This window comes from Pholcus phalangioides, unplaced genomic scaffold (genome assembly GCF_987345545.1).
Source record: "Pholcus phalangioides strain wild (caught in Gottingen) unplaced genomic scaffold, Ppha-v1.0 ptg000003l_1, whole genome shotgun sequence".
In the NCBI taxonomy this organism is placed as follows: Eukaryota; Metazoa; Arthropoda; class Arachnida; order Araneae; family Pholcidae; genus Pholcus; species Pholcus phalangioides.
In genome coordinates, this window is record NW_028301596.1 from 7,238,696 (window position 1) to 7,258,723 (window position 20,028).

At 37.5% G+C, this 20,028-nt stretch overlaps 1 protein-coding gene and 1 non-coding gene across 2 annotated transcripts; both read left to right on the forward strand.

Moving 5' to 3' along the window:
* The first annotated feature begins 8,055 nt into the window (after window positions 1-8,055).
* On the forward strand, window positions 8,056-10,717 carry LOC149087982 (uncharacterized). Its single transcript, XM_089243357.1, has one exon. The coding sequence runs from the start codon at window positions 8,925-8,927 to the stop codon at window positions 10,161-10,163; it is 1,239 nt and encodes a 412-aa protein (XP_089099483.1). The 5' UTR covers window positions 8,056-8,924; the 3' UTR covers window positions 10,164-10,717.
* A 4,833-nt stretch (window positions 10,718-15,550) lies between these two features.
* TRNAT-GGU (transfer RNA threonine (anticodon GGU)) lies at window positions 15,551-15,624 on the forward strand. The gene has a single exon. It is a non-coding gene; the product is annotated as a tRNA-Thr (tRNA).
* Window positions 15,625-20,028: the final 4,404 nt, after the last annotated feature.

Genomic DNA, 20,028 nt, shown 5'->3' on the forward strand with positions numbered 1-20,028 from the left:
GAAAATAATTACTTTTTCAAATAAAAATTGCATAACACCTTTTTCTCTCTCTCTTTTTTTTAACTTATGCATTTTTTCTACAACAAAAAAAACCTATATAATTTTATTTTTTTTGAGTTTTTTTCCCCCTTTCTGAAATGACAAGTACAGAAAATTTCATCCATTTTTGTAAAATTTTTTTTCCTTTACCAATAAATGAATTTTTATGTTCTGGTTTCGTTAATTGAAATTAAATATGAGAAAATATTTTATTCAAAAGGATAATGAGGATTTTTTGTTATTAAATAGCATATGTTATATAATATTTTCAACTGTTTAGTCCACTGCTATTAATTTTCATTTCACAGTATTTTGTTATCAGTTCATCACAAAGAAAGACGAAGCACTGATCATAAAACAACTTTAATAATCGATTTCTTTTCCCATTTTGACAACAGCTGTAATCGATCATGTATATAGAAATCACTCTTCTGTTGTTTTTATGCATTTTTGCAATACAAATATTTGACCAAATTTCCCAGAATCTCGCTTTTACTAGAAACAAAACATGATCAGTCTTAAATGTTTCTTAATCATGGGCAAACACAATAACTTTTTTTGTTATTTTCAGCAGGTTTCAAATAGCTAACCAAATTTTGACCAAGATTCAGATGCAATGCGTTTAACAAATATGCAGAGACATGAGAGATTTCGAGTAGCCAAAAACCAAGAAACTACTTCTACTAAACCAGACATACACCTCGTTTATATTCCTCTGCGGAACTTCTAACGAATTGGTACATGTTGAAATGTGTTTGTGTATAGTGAACCTTCCGTTTAGTTTGTTTCTGTGTAATGCTTGTTATGCGTAGTGCTGCCATCAGCAATGAATTTTTTAAACTATGAGTTTTTTTTCTCAACTCATAGTGAGTGAAGTGTAAAGAATGAATAATTTTAACGTTGTAGGTCAACCAGTTGCTCTCTGCGGAGAGAATTTTTATCTGGGAGATCGGCTCGCATTCGCGCCCGAGCTTCGAGGCGCGAATGCGAGCCGATCTCTCCGTTAAAAAGACCAAGAGACTGGTTGACTGAATGATTCAAGCTGCACGTTTTCTCTCACGATACTGGAGTAACGAGGAGACTAAAATTATAAAATTTTTGTTACTGGGGGAAAAAACAATTCAACATTTTGACGTGAAGTCACCAGTCGCGAAGATATTGTAGTCACTAATACTCAAATCTCGTCGTCTGAGTAGCGCCATACTAATATATGTCACCTTGATACTGAGTCTTCTGGTGTTTAGGCAACATCAGTACCTCCGTTTGAGAATCGTACACAAAACTCACGGGAAATTATGTCAGATCACAAAATGAAATCAATCGGTGGATATTACCATTAATACAAAGTTTACGCCCGTATTCACCGACAGAGTTTAAACTACGATCACATGTGGAAGAATTGGAGATTGATACGGATTGGTTAATTTCAGGATTTTAACCAATCCGTGTCGATCTCAAATCATTTAACCTGCGATTGTAGTTTAAACTCTGTCGGTGAATACGACCGTTAGTAGCTTACCCAAGTGTTGACTAACCGATTCCAATCGATTAGTCATCGAAGTCAGGAAAAAAAATTCCAGAACAAACACATTTTAGATGAGTTCACAGGTTAGATATACTGTATATATAGTCTTTGTACTTCGTATATGGTATGCAATCATCACACAACCTTTATTTTGCAGATATCATACAACATCCAGTGTCCTTCTATTCACATAATTCTCTCGACATGTTATGGGAAATAAAGATGCATCGATAGTGTCTTATAGCTTAATGTTAAATGCTACTTTATTTATCTCCATCAGTGGCAATTTTTCAAAATTCCAGACCTAGCAGGTAATTTTTCCCACGTTTGGCAACTTTTTTTTGCCAAGAACTGATGTTTCGTATAGTTAGGATCTGTGTTTCTCGTATTTTTCTCGATGAAAAATGGCCAGCCTAACTACTCGTGTGTTTTTTATTTTTTATCGGAGACTTGCTTCTATCACAGAATATGATAAAGTAGACATAATGACACTACATTTTTTTTCCTCGGTGGTTCGACTGTTTAATCAGTGGTCTCGGACCAGCGGATCATAAATGTTTATCAATGCAGTGCATAATAGGAATGCCATGAAAGCATTGTATAAAAGCATACAGGTGAAAATTTTTTGTACTTATCATTTGTAGTCTATTCATAAATATGTATATTTATAAGGGGAAAACATAGTCAATTCAAAAATATAAGAAATTACTATTTTAAGTATTCAAGAGTAGTACGAAATATTTTTTGCACAAAGAAGAAAAAAAGAAATTAAAAAAAAAACAACTAAAATTCCCCCAGAGTGAAAAACACTCAATGCAAAAACGTATGTAAATATGTACAAATTGAAATGTCTGAAACTGACATTTTCACGAGGAAGGAAAAATATTCTTCATATGCGATTTGTGATTTCACTCTTTCATCATCGGTCTAAGAAATGACAAACATTTTACAAAAAAACGAACAAAACTAAATTATGCCTTTAGAAAACAACTATATTGTACGGAAAAATTATATAAATACTGATTATTTATCATTTATTATGTCACCTTTCACCTGCATAATCGATAGCGCTCATCTCTGTAAATCTCGCCAAATTAATGACAAACTTGGCGCGTTTAGCGACAGCTTCAACCTGATGCCAGAGGAGAAATGTAAAGATGTCACGCGAATTGTGAAGAATATTCTAGAAAGATGCTTTTGCTTATATATATTTGGCGCCGCTTTTCAGGAACTATAGCAGTTGTAAAGTTTTAGTCGGAAGAGGGAGTTATCTGTAGATCGCATTCTACCTGTAGGTCACATTCCTTTAATATCTCTGCTTGTAAATACGTGTGAACAGCTGGTTCTCTCTAGAGAATAAATCTGTGACGTCCTGCATTTTGTTTCATTATCTGCGCATTTCAGGGACTTGTGTGAGACATTATCCGGATGATTGAGAAGTATCATTAAACTGGAACCCGTTCTGCCACCTATCAAATGAAAAACACAACTATTAATAAGAGTTCAAAATAGAATTGATTCAAAATACTACATGCATAAAAAACCAATATGATATGATAATAATATGTTTTTCAAACAATAATATTAAATAAATTCTTAAATTTGCTTCAAAATTTTGATAGTTAATTACCCGTAAAGTATGTAGATAAGAAATACTTAGATATTAGTAACTTCCACCACAAAACTACAATCAGAAACCATGCAAAGTTATATAAATCTTGTTCTGCTTTTATTACTAATATTATTTTACTTTACTTTAACATCATCTGTTAAAATTTTGCTGAAAACTCATTAATTAAATTTATATTATTACTTGAAAATATTTATTAATACCATACTATATTGTTTTTATGCGCATATTATTATTTACTAATTCTATTTTAAAGGACAGTTGTGATTTTATTTGATAGGTGACAGAAGGGGTCTCACTTAGTGACGTTTCTCAATATATAATACATACTGTATTACATTATATAGTTATTTTCTAAAAGGCATGGTTTTTGGCTGATAAAATTTTGTTTTTACCCGTTTGTTGGTTATGTCTGAGAAATGTTATATTATGTTAATGTTGTTATGTAACTAAGAACTGCTGTTATGTTAATGTTGGCATGTAACTAAGTTAAACATAATTTTTTCATGTAAAAACTAATACGGTAAGTTTACATATGGGTAGACATTTATAGTCTAAAAATGAGAGTACTTCCGTGTACACAGAGTTTCTGAGCAGAAATTCTGAGTACTAACTTTAGGCCCTCCGATGAAGGCTTTGGTCCCCCTCCTCCGGATGCGGATTTATCGTTTTGTGGCCGGTGGGCTGTATAAATTTTGCCGCAATTCATTCATCAATTCTAGTCCAGTTTTCTTGATTACTTGTTCCCCCAAATTAGCCGCCCCGGACGATAGCCTGCTTAGACCTCACTACCATACCGTAAATATGTCTCTGTGTCACTATCTTTCATTCATTCACGTGCTTTCACACCCTCTAGGTCACTATTTTCGTCCCTCACTCACCAAGTCATTCTCTTGGTCACTCACCAGGTCATTCTCTTGGTCACTCACCAGGTCATTCTCTTGGTCACTCACCAGGTCATTCTCTTGGTCACTCACCAGGTCATTCTCTTGGTCACTCACCTACTTGTGCAAATGTTTTGGTCACTTACATGAGTCCACATTGCTTCAGTTAGTCATCCAAGTGGTCTGGACTTTTTTAAACGCGACACTATCTCGTTAAAATTTAAAACAAAGATCAGCTTTGCGAATATCAGCAACACCAAAGTCTTCTTCTCTGGAAGCTCTGCGTGATCCGGGATCTTGAAGGGTTCCATGGCGTTTGATCATGCGGAACCCTAAAAAAAACTGTCACGGAACTCCAGTTGGAAACCTGTGTTCTCTCTGGTGTGACTCAACTCCCAGGGGTGATTGATGTGCTTACATCCCATATGAGACAGATCCTGGGTCATATCTGGCACAACAGTTGGAAACCTGTAATCTAATTTATGACATGAATACTGTACTAGAAATTTATCTTTCAGACATAAAAAAAATTATGTATTTTTTTTTTAATTTTTTGTCGGCATTTTCATTTTATACCACACATCGCATCTTTTAATTTTTTAATCAATTCCAGCCCAAATTGGTAACTTTTCTTCCATGTTTGACAATTTGTTTTAAAAAGAATTGACGCTGTCCCGTATTTGGGATCTGTATCTCCGGAGTTTTTCCCGATGAAGTATGGCCAGCCTAATTATTTTTGTTTTTTTGAAGAATTGTTGCAATGCTTTACCCGTTTTAACAAGTTTATCCTGCAATGGAAAAAAAAGTTTGTAGCCTAACAACAAGCATTAAGAAAATCACCAATAATGTGTGCCCATAGTAATGTCATCAGAGCATTTTCCCATTAGCAATAACCACAAAGATTGATTGAACTATTCATGAATAGAGGTAACACAACGGTAAAGGAAAAATACTTTTGTGTGCTAAGAAAACAGTAGAAGTAACCATAACTTGCTTGATAATAATTTTCTACGAATATAATGATGTCATTTAAAAATGTGCAAAATCATCAAAATACAATTTCGAGAATAAAATAGATTTTTCAATACATATTTTAAAATTAACAGAAATTCCAGTCAATTGAATTACCGTTTCCTACATAATCAATACTTATATCGATTTTGTACACAATAGGAATGTCATGAAAATATTGCATACAAAGTACACAGTGGTAAAAAAAAAATATTTTGCTGACATTTACAGTTCGTATATACTCTATTCATAAATAAAATTAATTACAAAAAATAATTAATAACTGCATAATTCATTAGGAAAAAGATTTACAGTTTCTTGAATAATTAAAAAATAGAAATGAGTATCCGAAACATTCAAGTATTCAAAAATCACACGAAATATTTTTGTCAAAAAAAAGAAGAAAAAACAATTTAAATTAAAAGAAAAACTAAAATTCCACACTGAAAAACACCAACACAAAAAGGTATGTAAATACGTACAAATTGAAATGTCTAAAACAGACATTTCCACGACGCGGAAGAAAAACACTCCGCATATGATTTCACTCTCTCTCTCTCTCTCTCTCATCAGTCGGGTCTAAGAAATGACAAACATTCCACAAACAAATAAACAAAAAACTTAAAAAATTGTTTTTTTCCCCCCACACACAAATTGCTACGGACATCGCCAGCTGTTTAAACAGTCACTATCTAATGTATAACATGAATACTGCACTAGAACTTTTCCTTTTTCAGAACACACAAAAAAAATTTATGTAATTTTTTTTCTTCTTCTTTTGGATGTTCGTCTCCGGTATTTTCATTTCATACCACACACATCGCATCTGAGAACGATTCATTTGCAACGACGGACGGCGATTCTGATGTCTCTCCTTACCGTTTTCTAAAATGGAGTAAAGTAAAGAATAGCAAGCAAAAAAAACGAATGTTTCTGTTTCTACCGTCGACTTCGAATTGAATTTCAATGAATTGTCGTTTGTGGACGAGAAACAAAAAAATGGAATTCCCTTTCCTAAAAAAAAAAATCCGGTGGGAAAATGCCTCCCTTTTTCCACAATTTTTTTTTCCTATTCCGTTTTTCCCCATACAGTAGTTCCGTAGTGGTAGTTTCTCGGCCATTATATATAGATGATGTGTTGTAAATGGGTAGGCGTTTATAATGCATTCCTCTCTCTTTCTCCTCCTTACACCGTATTCAATTTTTTCTTCTTTTATATTCCTTTGATATTTTTTACTTTCTTTCCAGAGAAGTGGCAACATTTCCGAAATCGAGCCTAGAGTCCAACTAACCGTATGTCTTGAAAAAGAAAAAAAGTGGCTATACTGATGTTTTTCTAATACTCGAAGAAAATCGCTGGATTATTCTATTCCGAGGTTTGTTTTTCGTTCTGGATTTTGCTCGTTTTAAGAAATTCTATTTTTTTTTGTTTTTGCGCTGTCTCCTTTGCTGTATTCGTTCGCTCGGGAATGGCTTGACGTTGCGCGGAGATTTGAAGAAAAGGAAAATTTTACCTTCTGTATACTTACTTGGTAATGTAAGAACATTATGATTTAGCATACGCCTTCTTTTAAAGTGGTTTTGCATGTTGTATTAAGCTGTGAGAAATTTGAATAGAAATTCCATATTCGAATAGAACAAAAATTTCCGTGTCGTCGTGGTCATTAGTGTTTTAAACAAACAAAAAAAAAAAACTCGTGTGTATTTCGTGTTAGCCTTTTGAGAAGCAGACGCACTAGACGCACTTAACCACACATGCACCTTCTCCTTATCCCTCTGCGAAACTTCTAACGAACTGGTACGTGTTGGAATGTGTGCGTACATGTAGTGAAACTGACGTGAAGTTTGTTTCTGTGTAATGCTTGTTATGTGTGCGGTGCCGCCGCTATCTGCCATAGGTTTTTCTAACTATGAATGAAGTGTAATGATTGAATAATTGTATCGTTGTAGGCCTGTTGTTCTGTGTGACGAGAGTTTTGAAAGGGGAGACCGGCCCATATTTGAGCGTCGAAATCGGGAACCGCTGAAAATCAACTTCAGCCGACCACCACTGTGGTGACGGTGCTACCACGGTTCCTCGAGGTGCGAGTCCGTCACTATGACCACTCGACCACCACAACGACCAACTACCACTTAACCGTACAGGCACCGCGTACGCAATTCCTCTGCTAAATTTCTAACGAATCCGGCGGGTTCTGTGTGTATGTGTGGCACTAATGTATTTATGTTGTCGAGTTGCGCTTGTTTCGTGTTCGCGTTGCCATCTGCCTTCCATATTCTGAAGTAAAGATGGAAATGCTTGAATTTTCTTGTGCTTCATGAAAATTACACTCCTATCAAGGACAAACTTATTAGCTTCATTTATTTTTCCAACTCGAAGGCTGATAACAGCAAATTCACCCAAGGGTATCAATCAGAGGCGTATTTATGAGAGGGGATGCTTCCCCCACTTGTCCACTTGACAAGTTTCGCAAGTCGGAAAATTTTATTGATTACTATCGAAAAACATCGGATTAGAACTGGAGAAAAGCGGCTAAGTCATAAATTTGTCTCTGGTTCCGATACCAACAAACGAATTCTTCTCTCAGTTCACAAACTACAACGTTGCAAAGTTTACGAAATGTCCCGGAATCTTTTTCATCCCTTTTGAGCAGAATGCGTAAGGCGGGAGGGAGGGGGGGGGGTCTTCAACCTTTAAGACACAGCTGGTCAAATTTAAACTTCCCGCGAAGCCCGCGGGCCACAAATTAATGTAATTAAGTGCCATTTTAATAGAAGTGACCAATGGGGGGGGGGGCGGCTCAAGTTAAAAAAAGACTTTTATTTATTCTGGAAGTATTTCTTTTATTAATTATCAATATCTTCATTAGTTCTGAAAAAAAAATTTCCGCTAATTCTGAAGATGTTTTTGATAAATTAATTCTAAAATGAATTTTAGATGATTCTCGATGCAGGATCGACATTTCGTCAAAAAAAATGTTATATTCAAGTCTATTTTTACAGATTTTCTTGGTGATAAACCTGCGGGAACCATCGACTCTACTCTACTGTACACTTCTGGGAGGAAAAAATACTCGTCATGCCGTCTCTGGGTTTTTCTCCGCCATCTCCTCCCGATACAAGAGCCGTATGACGTCACCATTCGATTCGGAACGTAGCCGCCAAACCACCCCTCCCCAAGAATGGTCTCGTCTCGCAGCCGTCTCTGGGTTTTTCTCCGCCATCTCCTCCCGATACAAGAGCCGTATGACGTCACCATTCGATTCGGAACGTAGCCGCCAAACCACCCCTCCCCGAGAGTGGTCTCGTCTCGCAACTACTGCTGCCACCTGGATTTCGCTGTCGAAGTGGGCGTTTCACCGCTTGTATTTAAGTGTCGCTACCCATGGACTTTCACGATGCAGGATCGACATTTCGTCAAAAAAAATGTTATATTCAAGTCTATTTTTACAGATTTTCTTGGTGATAAACCTGCGGGAACCATCGACTCTACTCTACTGTACACTTCTGGGAGGAAAAAATACTCGTCATGCCGTCTCTGGGTTTTTCTCCGCCATCTCCTCCCGATACAAGAGCCGTATGACGTCACCATTCGATTCGGAACGTAGCCGCCAAACCACCCCTCCCCAAGAATGGTCTCGTCTCGCAGCCGTCTCTGGGTTTTTCTCCGCCATCTCCTCCCGATACAAGAGCCGTATGACGTCACCATTCGATTCGGAACGTAGCCGCCAAACCACCCCTCCCCGAGAGTGGTCTCGTCTCGCAACTACTGCTGCCACCTGGATTTCGCTGTCGAAGTGGGCGTTTCACCGCTTGTATTTAAGTGTCGCTACCCATGGACTTTCACGATGCAGGATCGACATTTCGTCAAAAAAAAATGTTATATTCAAGTCTATTTTTACAGGTTAGTTCGCTTCACATTTTCATACCAACTTATTTAATCTTTATAAATTTAATATTCTTTGTGTCGATCCTGCATCCGACGTTTAAAATTATTATGTACTGTGTGTTTCTATTTTTTGCTCAACCATCAATTTTTTACTTAAAATATATGTGTGCTTTAAAGAAAAACCCTTTTCGCTCCGGTCCTTGTTACCACCATTCAAAATTGCTCCATTCAAAACCTCTTCCCTTTTTCCCTCTTGTCCTTTTTACCCACTTGGCTAGCTTGCTTCTACTGGCGGGAGATATCGAATCCAACCCTGGGCCTAGGGTCAGCCACTCCCCAACACGCTCTCAAAATAGATCAAATCCTTCATCTGAATCTTCGACTCTTTCGGATAACTCATCCATTCTCCGTAATATTCAAGACACCCAAGTAGCCATTCTTGACAAACTTACCCTCCTCACCCAAAAACAGGACTCATTCAGTCATCAGCTAAGTGATCTATCCCACCGTCTTAGTGCAGTTGAGGAAAAACTTTCCCCAGTAGAGGAACTCCAAAGCCAAGTCTACGACCTCTCCTCTAATCTCTCTGAACTCCAATCCTCCCTTACCAATAAAGTCATCGATCTTGAGGATCGTTCTCGACGGGATAACTTGATTTTCCGAAACATTCCTGAAGAATCTGACTTCGAGTCCTCCTCCACCCTCGAATCCAAAATCATCCAATGCTGTTCTGATCACCTTGACGTAAATATTACACCTAGTGAGATAGACCGCTGTCACAGATTAGGTTCCAAAAAGACCCACGGATCCAGACTTACCATAATAAAATTCAACAAATTTAAAATAAAAAGTGAGATTCTAAAAAATGCCTCGAAACTTAAAAACAGCAACATATCTATCTCAGAAGATTTCTCTTTCGATACACGCAAGCTTCGTGGTCAAATTTGGAGAGCCAGTCAAAAATACCGTGACGAAGGCATTAAAGTAAAACTTATCCACAATTTTGCACTCATAAATAATACCAAATATGTCTGGGATCCCGATATTAATGATATCCGCCCCATCTTCCCCGCTCATACTGCTTCGAACCTTTCTATGCCCTCCCTCTCCTCCCATATTTCCTCGGTACCCCCTTTAGGCTACTCCCCCCGAGCAACCCTTCCGTCTACACAACCTCCAAATTAAAAAATACCTACCAGTTGGGAACTATTAACACTCGGAGCCTGAAAAACAAAACTGATTTTCTAGAATCATTCTTACTCATCCATAATCCCCATTTTCTTGGTGTTACAGAGTCATGGCTAAATAATACAATCTCTAATTCCGAAATTTTGCCACCCGATTACAATGCTTTTCGAAAGGATAGAAACTCTCGGGGGGGCGGGGTCTTACTTATTTTCAAAAAATCTATCCCTTTAACTGAAATTCTATTAGATTCCGAACTCGAAATTGTTGGAGCCGAATGGCTTCAACCCAACTGTCCCCCACTTGCCATCTTTTCTGTCTATTTCCCTCCCTCTCCTGATTTCCACCTTTTTGAACAACTGGAAATTATTCTTGAAAAATTTTATAAAACACATTCTATTCTTATCTCCGGAGACTGGAATCTTCCCGGCATTGACTGGAAAAATATGGAATCCCTGTCCGGCAATCACGGAATTAATAACAAAGTCCTAGATATCTTCCTTAAATTTAACTTGGTCCAATCCATTTTTGAACCCACAAGAACCACCCTCTACTCCAGCTCTACCTTAGATCTCATTGCTACCTCCAATCGAATTTCAGTCCTTTCCACCTCCATCTTTGAGGGTTGCTCCGACCATAATATCCCACTCATTAACTTTTCCCTCCGCCACTCTATCCCATCCTACAAACTCGCCCCTAAACGTAATTTCAACAAGGCAAATTATCCACTTATGCAAAATATTTTTCGCTCTCACTTCAATGATTTCTTATCCATATCCTCTTCTAACAATATCCACACCCTCTGGACCTCTTTTAAATGTATTATAGACAAATGCTTAACTACAGTTCCAATTAAAAATGTTTCTCCTAAGTCTTTTTTTAATCCATGGATCACCAGAGATATTATTCATTTAAAGAGGAAAATCCGCCGAATCGCCTTCAAATATAAAACTAACAAATCCAATTCACTCAAATCCATAATTTCAGCCTCCACCCGAGACCTCAGAAACCTCATTTCCGTCCAAAAGTCCAGATACCTCTCTCATTCTCTACCCCATTACTTAAAAACCAATCCAACAAAATTCTGGAGTTATCTTAGACCTAAATCTGTTGGTCCCACTTCCCTGAGAAGTTCAAATAAATATACATTTTCTCCTTCAGAGATGGCTACCGAATTCAATTTAGCTTTCTGCTCGGTTTTCTCAATAGACCCCTCTCCTCCCCAATACTCTTTTTTTGATTCTATCCACAACTCACCCCCTATATCCTTCTCCAAACAAGGTATCCTAAAACTTTTGAAAAAACTGAAACCCCATTCTGTTGGCCCTGACGACATCCCAAATTCTATTCTTAAATTCTGTGCTGATGAAGTCGCCGACTATCTTTTAATCCTGTTCAATGTTTCACTAAATTCTGCTACCCTCCCGAACGACTGGAAAATCAATAAAATTATTCCTATCCACAAAACGGGTTCACTTTCCAATCCCCTTAACTTCAGGCCAATAGCAATCACTTCCTCCTGCTGTAAAATCTTCGAGCATATTGTAGCAAAAGAAATCCGTATCCACTTAGACTCCATCAGCTTCTTTTTCCCCAACCAACACGGCTTTAGACAATCTCTCTCTACTACCTCTCAACTGGCCCTCTTCATCCACGACCTCTCTGAAGCCATTGATAAAAACCTACAAACTGATGTCGTATTCCTAGATTTCTCTAAAGCCTTTGATAAAGTTCCCCACGATAAACTTCTTCTCAAACTCTCCCGCCTTGGCCTTAACGTTCAATTACTTAATTGGGTGGAGGCTTTCCTAAAACACCGTAAACAGTTTGTTCATTTTAATGATCATAACTCGTCATCCGCCTCCGTAAAGTCTGGGACCCCTCAAGGATCGGTCCTCTCCCCGTTACTTTTCCTAATTTATATCAATGACCTTCCTCAATCCCTCAACTGCACCACTAGACTTTTTGCTGATGACTGTGTAATTTACCGTATCATTCTCCATCAATCTGATCAAGAACTTCTCCAACATAACCTGGCTTCCATCGCCGACTGGTGTTCCGTATGGCAAATGCCAATGAATATCTCAAAAACGGTTCACATGAAAGTTACCCGTAAACTTCTTCCTCTTGAATACTCCTACTCCATCAATCATTTACCGTTATCCCAAGTTTCACATATCAAATACCTTGGTGTCATTATTTCAGCCGACCTACGTTGGAACAAACACATCGACTACATTTACCAGAAGTGTCTTAACAAACTTTTCTTCCTCCGCCGCAATCTTAAACACTCTACTCGGGATATCAGACTTCTCTGTTACCAAACTTATATATCCCCCGTCCTCTCCTACGCCGCTGAAATCTGGGACCCTTACACCTCCAGTAATATAGACAAACTTGAATCTATTCAAAATAAATCCGCCCGATTTGTTCACGACTGCTGGTCATCTTTCATTTCTGTGTCCGAACTTAAAAATGAACTTCATCTCCTCCCTCTCTCTACTCTTCGTTTCATCTCTCGATTAACATTGCTTTATAAAATTTTCCATGGTCAGTTCAACATGGATACTTCTGGTATCTTAGCCAAACCATCCTACATCTCTAGAAGACTCGACCATTCCCTTAAAATAAAACCTATTTTTGCTTCCACTGACTGCTTTAAATACAGCTTCTTTCCTCATACCATTGGTGAATGGAACAAACTCCCAAGCTCTATTGTTGAATCTCCCTCTATCACTAGTTTTTTATCCAACATCAAACAATATCTTTGTCATTCTCAATCGCATCCTCTTGTATAGGCCCAAGGGCCAACAATATTGTATAAATAAATAAATAAATAAATAAATTTTAATATGAAATCACTTTAAATGGTTCCTTAATTATTTATTTCGCAATATGTCTCGAAATTATTATTTTTTCAATAATTATGCAACTATTTTTCTATTGATTGTGAAGAAAGAGTCACTTCTATCAGAAATTATGAAACTATTTCTCAATTATTTGTTTCAAAAAGTCAAAAATCATTTCTTTCGTTATATAATCCTGAATTTTCATTAACTCTGGAAAATTATTTCCTTCTATTTATTCTAGAATTATTTCTTTTATTTATTCTAGAATTATTTCTTTTATTTATTCTAGAATTATATCTTTCGCTGATTTTGAAATTCATTCCATCAACGCTTATAACCATTTCCTTAAAGTGATCGGCGAGTCACGACAAAAAAAAGCTTCGAGGGACAAATGTGGTCTGCGGGCCATGCGTTGAAGATCATCCCTGGCGTAAAAGGGCTGTAAGAGCTACTGATTGGTCTATAAACTATAGTCACAATTTTTTGATAGGAGAGCGATACGGATCTGTGTGCTCCAAAATTGTGACCAATCCAAAAATTGTGACTGTAATTTGAACCATGTTGGTGGATATCGCCCTAAAAAACGTTGAGTCTTATAACTACTCAAAAATACGCTTAGTGTTTGTTTTTCTCTTCAGTTTCTTTTCCTGGGGGAAGGAGGAGGGTTTTCAGACTACTACTAAATTGCATATACACTTCGCAAAATGAGGAACTTCTAACGACATGGTGCATGTCGGAATGTTTTGCATGACCTCTGTACCTAACAACCGGGATCCTTGGAGAGAATTCAGAAGGTCCGTTAGCTTAGATGGGAAGACAATTGACTTATTGTTCTCCATATTTTGCTGAATATTAGTAAGTGAGGAGGTACCTGGCAATTATTTTATTGGCATAAGTGTGCGCGTGAAACAAAAAAAAGGTTAAGAATCCCTGCTATAGTAAAGCCAATGTACGAATTTTCGATGTTCAAACTAAATTCATCTACAAAACGGATGATTCAATTTAAAAGGAGGTATCCTCAAGGGTTCCAAGTTAATGTGACGAATGCATTTTGGCATATTAATCATGTGCCAAAGTGCTTTTGGAAATTTTCTCTTGAGCTAGAACGTGATCGTCATGGCAGTTTAGAAAACGTGTGTCTTCAGCTTGATTTTTTGCTTTTTTTTTCTCCACCCACCGTGACCAGATTAATGTTGGTAAATTCAAATCATGGCGGATCTTTGGGTATTCGTGCGCAGTTAAGCACACGCATTTCCACACAAAGGAGGGTGACACAACTAATGACGTATGTCCACGGGAAGATATATTAATTCGTCACTTGACCGATGGTTTTGCTCACTTCTCCCCACCCCCATCCCACGCGCACATTCCTCATCCTTCTCTCGGACATCCCGAGTATTTGCTGATGATCTATAGATCGCTTATATATCACCGTATTATAAGCGAGGGAGAGAGAGAGAGACAGACGGAACGTGTGCCACGGGGCGATGAGGTTGGTTGCTTAGTCACATGACTTATAAGGGCCACGACGAGGGGGTCGATGACAAGGCTTCACCCACAGGAAGAGGGAGGGGACTTTGTGGCGCATGATAATGAATGGCTGATGACAGCTCATGCACCGAGATAAGAGCCCCGAAATTCGTGCCCAGTGGTCATTATAGTCCTCGTACGAAGCGCGATCGGGGTTATAGAACAGTGATTTGAGTGGAGCTCTTCCCACACACACACACACGAAATGAAAATTCCTCGGAAACGGGTCACGAAAAGGACCGACGAAATATCAAAAAGATGCTGAAGGAATACGAGATTAACAGATTAGATTCCGTTCATGAATCCTCATGAGATGATCGCAACAGATCATTTCATCGATCATATGAGAGAGAGAAAAAAAAAAGGGTCGTTCCATACCATTAATGTTGACTATAGAATTGAAGTTGAAGAAATTTATGTGGTAATTATGTGACGTTCTTATGACGTGAAAGTCTACCTCTATGCTATACTGCATAGTGGATTTCAATGTGCATCAGTCGCTCGAATAAGTGATTCATCTTTCCCAAGTCACTCGACTAAGCAATTCAGCTTTCCTAAGGCACTCGAATAAGCAATTCAGCTTTCTTAACGCACTCGAATAAGCAATTCAACTTTCTTAAGGCACGCGGATAAGTGATTGATCTTACATAAAGAACTCGAATGAATGATATAATAATTCAGCTTTTCATCTGCCATCGGTGAAATTATTCAGTTTTTTGAGGTCTTCAAAGAAGTGATTCAACTTCTCAACTAGCCTCGAAGAAATTATTCAGCTCCTCAATAGCTCTCAAAGAAATCATTTAGCTTTTATAAGGTATAAGGTTCGGGAAGAAATAATTCAGCTTTTCAACTGCTCTTGAAGAATGTATTCAGCTTTTAAAAGGTATATCTATATCTCTCTAAACCGTCCCACCCGGGGGCCATTTCCTGAAGTTAAGAGAGGCTACTAATGCCTCTACTTCAGCGCCTCACGACACAGTGCGTGAAATTTGGAAGGCAGATTCATGTGTCTCCAGTGGTGTAGATGGTAGCATGCTTGCCCGGTATGCAAGAGGGCCTGGGTTCGAGTCCCGGTGGAGACGTGATGACTTTTCTTTCCGAGCTCATCTCAGCATAATATCCGGAAAATAACTGTTTCCTTATTAAGCTTTTATTTCCCTTGAAGAAATTAGTCGACTTTTCTGTTCCCTCCTAAGAAATTACTCACTTTTCTTCAACCGTTTCTGAAGACAATTTTCAGTTTTATTTCTACTAGCTCCAAAGACAGTTCTACTTCTAAGCATTTCTACTTCCTAAGAACTTATTAAGCTTTTCTACAGCTTTAAAACAAATCATTTAGCTTTTTTACTGCTTTAAAATAAATTGTTAAGCTTTTCTGCTGCATTAAGAGAAATTATTGAGCTTTTCTACTGCTTCTCCGAAGAAATTAACCAGCTTTCATATGCCCCCCCCCCACTCCTTCTCCTCCAAAGCAAATCTAGCTAAAGTATGACCTGTTGAAAAGTTTGTGTACCCATGTTTCAAAGCAAACAATAATGAACTAAAGCGGTAGATTTCAATGTACTGAACTGAAATAAAACAATAAAGGGGAAAAAAAAAATAAACAAATTTTTTTCCGGACAGTTGATTTGAGTAAATAGACGAATTATTCCACCTCCCCCATTGCCTATATCAAGACATTTAGAAATTATCAGTGCAGTGCAGTACATCTTTATGTACATTAACGACACAAATCAGTTTTCTACTAATTTTCGATACCCCAATAAAATCAGAAAATTCCAAATTAATAAAATATTAGTTAATTTTACTGATTTTTTCTCTCCAAATAAAATGAGTATTTAAAATTTGAAATTATTACAGTAGTTTCTCTTATGTACCGCGCCTCGTTATAATGGACATTCCGACAATCACTCGAAGATTTCTTGCCACTAATTCGTTATTACCATATTTCATTTTTTCACCGGTTAATATGATATCTAGCCTAAACTTCGATGAATTTTTATTTTAATTATCTTCAACCTGTTGCTCGAGAGCCCGTTAGTATAGTCAAATGACTTAAAGTATTACTCGGAATCGACGTCAGATTTCCCTTGCATATTCCAGGAATCAAAATGGTCGATTATTGTCAAACACTTAGTTAATGAGGTATTCAGTGACTTAAAGATTTGTTATTAGATATTGCAAGGTTTACAGGGACGGACAAAATTTGTTATGACCGATAATTTGTTCAATTGCATTCTTCTATAGGCCGGCTGACAGGGTTCCAGATGGAAACAAAGCTTGGTGTATACCACGCACGCACCAGAGAGAGAGGGAGGGGGTTATCGTTAGTTCGATTTATCGGAAATTCCGGACCGTCGTGAGATAGGTTAGTTTTACCCTACTGTTGAGAGGCTGGACTTTACAGATCGATACAGTTTGGTGAAGCTTCAGCTTGGTGCACGTTGCACTAAGCCCTGGGTCAGAGACTTTGGCTCTGTTGCCATAGTCAAAAACCACGCGACGGACATTCAAGAGGGTTGGAACCACCCCGCGAATCAGATTTTCGCCGGCTCTCCATTCGGATAATTATTTCCCGTCTCGCCCGTCAGTCTAAATGAGTGCTGAGCGGGATGACGACGTCTGATTTACGGATTAGTCTGTATGGCCAAAAGGCCCGGTCAGGGTTGTGTGAAGCATTATCGGAAATTCCGATTTCAGAGTGGTAAAAATAAAGATTTATTATAATAATAGTGCTATTTACGAATATCGTAACAGTAAAACATGTCAAACTACTTTGACTACTAAAAGAAAAAAATAGTTATTCAATTACACCATATTTAATTATTGAATGAGATAAACTAGGTATACATACTATATATATATTACTATATATTCTATGTATATATATGATATGTGTACTATGGAAACGGATGCATACATGATACTTGTATGAATGAAACGAATCAAATAAAGTGTATACAAGATTATTTGCTGTCGAAAAATGTAATTATTTTTTACTTTTTCTCTATTTTTTGTCCTTTCGTGAGAAAGTCATTTCCTTCTTGCAAGCAGACAAGTGAATCTGCTAAATCATATTGCTAAAACCTATTGCTAAATCCTATTGCTAAATGCCAAATTCTGTTGCTAAATTCTATTGCCAAATGATAAACCCTGTCATTAAATGCCAACTTCTGTTGCTAAATGATATTTTTAAATTTCTTTCATTACCGAAAATTTTGACTTAAAGGAAGAAAACTTCGAGTTAATGTAAGAAAAATGTTAATGTAAGAAAAATTAAGAAAATGTTTACACTAAAACACGGAGAAAAGTGTGGGGCAAAGCGAAAACTTCGACTTAAAGAGATTTGAGGTATCGAAGCTCGACTTATCGTGAATTAACTGTATATAGATTATTTATCCAATTTTATAAGGGGGGAAAAAAGGTACACACGGTTGAGCATAAAACACGTAGCGAAAAATATAAATAACAGTACGACGAACAATCGCTTCCCATGCTACCGAGCAAAAAACGCCATCGTAAATTCCCTCACGTTTACCAAACAATCCCCTAGATGGCGCTAAAAACAAGCTTTTCCCGTTAGTTTCGATATCGAATTCTCGGATTTCGTTCCCTTCCAGCGCGTGTATTCCAAGGGTAGCCTTTCCGTCTTTCAGTGTCCAAACAAATTGCCCGGATGGGAGAGAATTGGAAGCGAAAGTATTGTGTAAAAACCCGAATGGGGAGGAGGGGATAAGATTGAAAAAAAATAAAGAAAAATCTTCCTTTTCAACATTTTCAGGTTAAAAAAAAGCCAAATAAAAAGAAAAGTTCTAAATAAAACGGCAACGAAAGGCTTTTATTCACGCGTTAAGACATCTTGATAACTTTTCTTCTCAGGTAATATATTTTCCAGAGCACTTAAAAGCCTGGAAGAAATAAAAACTAAGAATTTGGAGTCCTCCGGGTTCCTTCCAATGTACGTATACGTACGGATTCAGAGAGAGAAGAGTGAAAGCCTTCGCGTTATGTCGGAAGGGGTTTTTATCTGCTTCCTGGCAAAGCCATTTGCGACTTTACGAAAATAAAGTAAAAAAAAAATGGTTCAAGAGAAAACGTGGAAAAGGTATGAAGAGAACGAAAGAAAGACACGAAAGGAGAAGGAAAATCTTTATCTGTAAGAGCCTATTGGGAAAAGATTTATGCCTTGGTTACCAATTTGCGTTTTAAGTGCTCCAAGTTCCACTAAAGTATATATACGGGGGGAAAAAAAAGGAACAAAAAGCTTTGCTACCTGTCACTTCCAAGAGATAGATATGAGATAGGGGGAGAAAAAGGAATAAGATTCACAGAGAAGATTTGAAAATGTTAGGGGAGGTTATGACGTGGCTTCAAAAAGGAAATGGACTGGTTTCTTTCAAGAATTGCTCCAAAAAAGAAAACGCCATCAATCGAGTTCATAAACGGCAAGAAAAAAAATATAAAAAAAACTTCAAGAAAAGGATCGTTATATTATAGTATATGTATTTCCTTGACACATGGTTTACCTGGTCGTGTTTTGTCGATAGGGAGAAGAATAGTAGAAAAGGCATATCTCGAACTACTTTCTGCGATGATTAATGACGTCGGTTAACGCACGAGGTGAAAGTCTTTGCACGTAGTTTCGGTGCCGTAAATCACCGTCAGTTTAAATGAATGGGGAATAATAAAAAGAAGGGGGAGAGAGAGAGATTGTGTATGTATTTCGTCACGTGTGGCGTTTTTCTTTTGTTTTGATTGGTTGGGAGGTTCAATGATTCTGATTGGAGATAGAAATCCAAAAAAAAAATAATTGGAGGTACATATTATACATGTGAATGCCCAGCACTGTCAACGTTTGATCTCTGTCTGATTATTACCGTCGCAGTGGAGGCTCTGTGTGTTTCCTGTGTGCGTATAATGCATATTCCGTAAAAGGAAAGGGAAACAAAATTTCAAAATTGTCACAGTGGAGGCACTGTATATATATTTTGTATACATTGTGTATTTTGACTATTCTGAAATCTCCCCCACTTTAACATGCTAACTTCTTCTTACTTGCCACAAGTCTTTTCCACATTTCTTTGGAAATGCCAGGTTGCGGTTTCCGTCTATTATATGCCACTGGGCGCATGGACAATTTTTCTCCCTAGTCATTGGGTTCAGCTATACATTTTAGTCAAATAGCAGGCCCACATACACGGTTTAAAACAGTGAACTGCTTGTGGATAAGTAGCACAAGTTCTTATAACCATCTCATTCGCATATTTACACCGAAGTCACTCGTACCAGCTCCACCTATCGGCGGTTTTGGAGTTTTTTTTTCCGATCTTAAAAATAAATTCCCATGACCTTGCTAATTCTGCAAACCGGTTTTTATTTCGGTATGTGTTTTGTGGAAAGAGAGGGTTTTCAGAACAAGATCAGCTTCGCGACTCCGTGGGACTAATTAACTTTCAAAATTGGTAAAACCACAGAGTGACGCAATA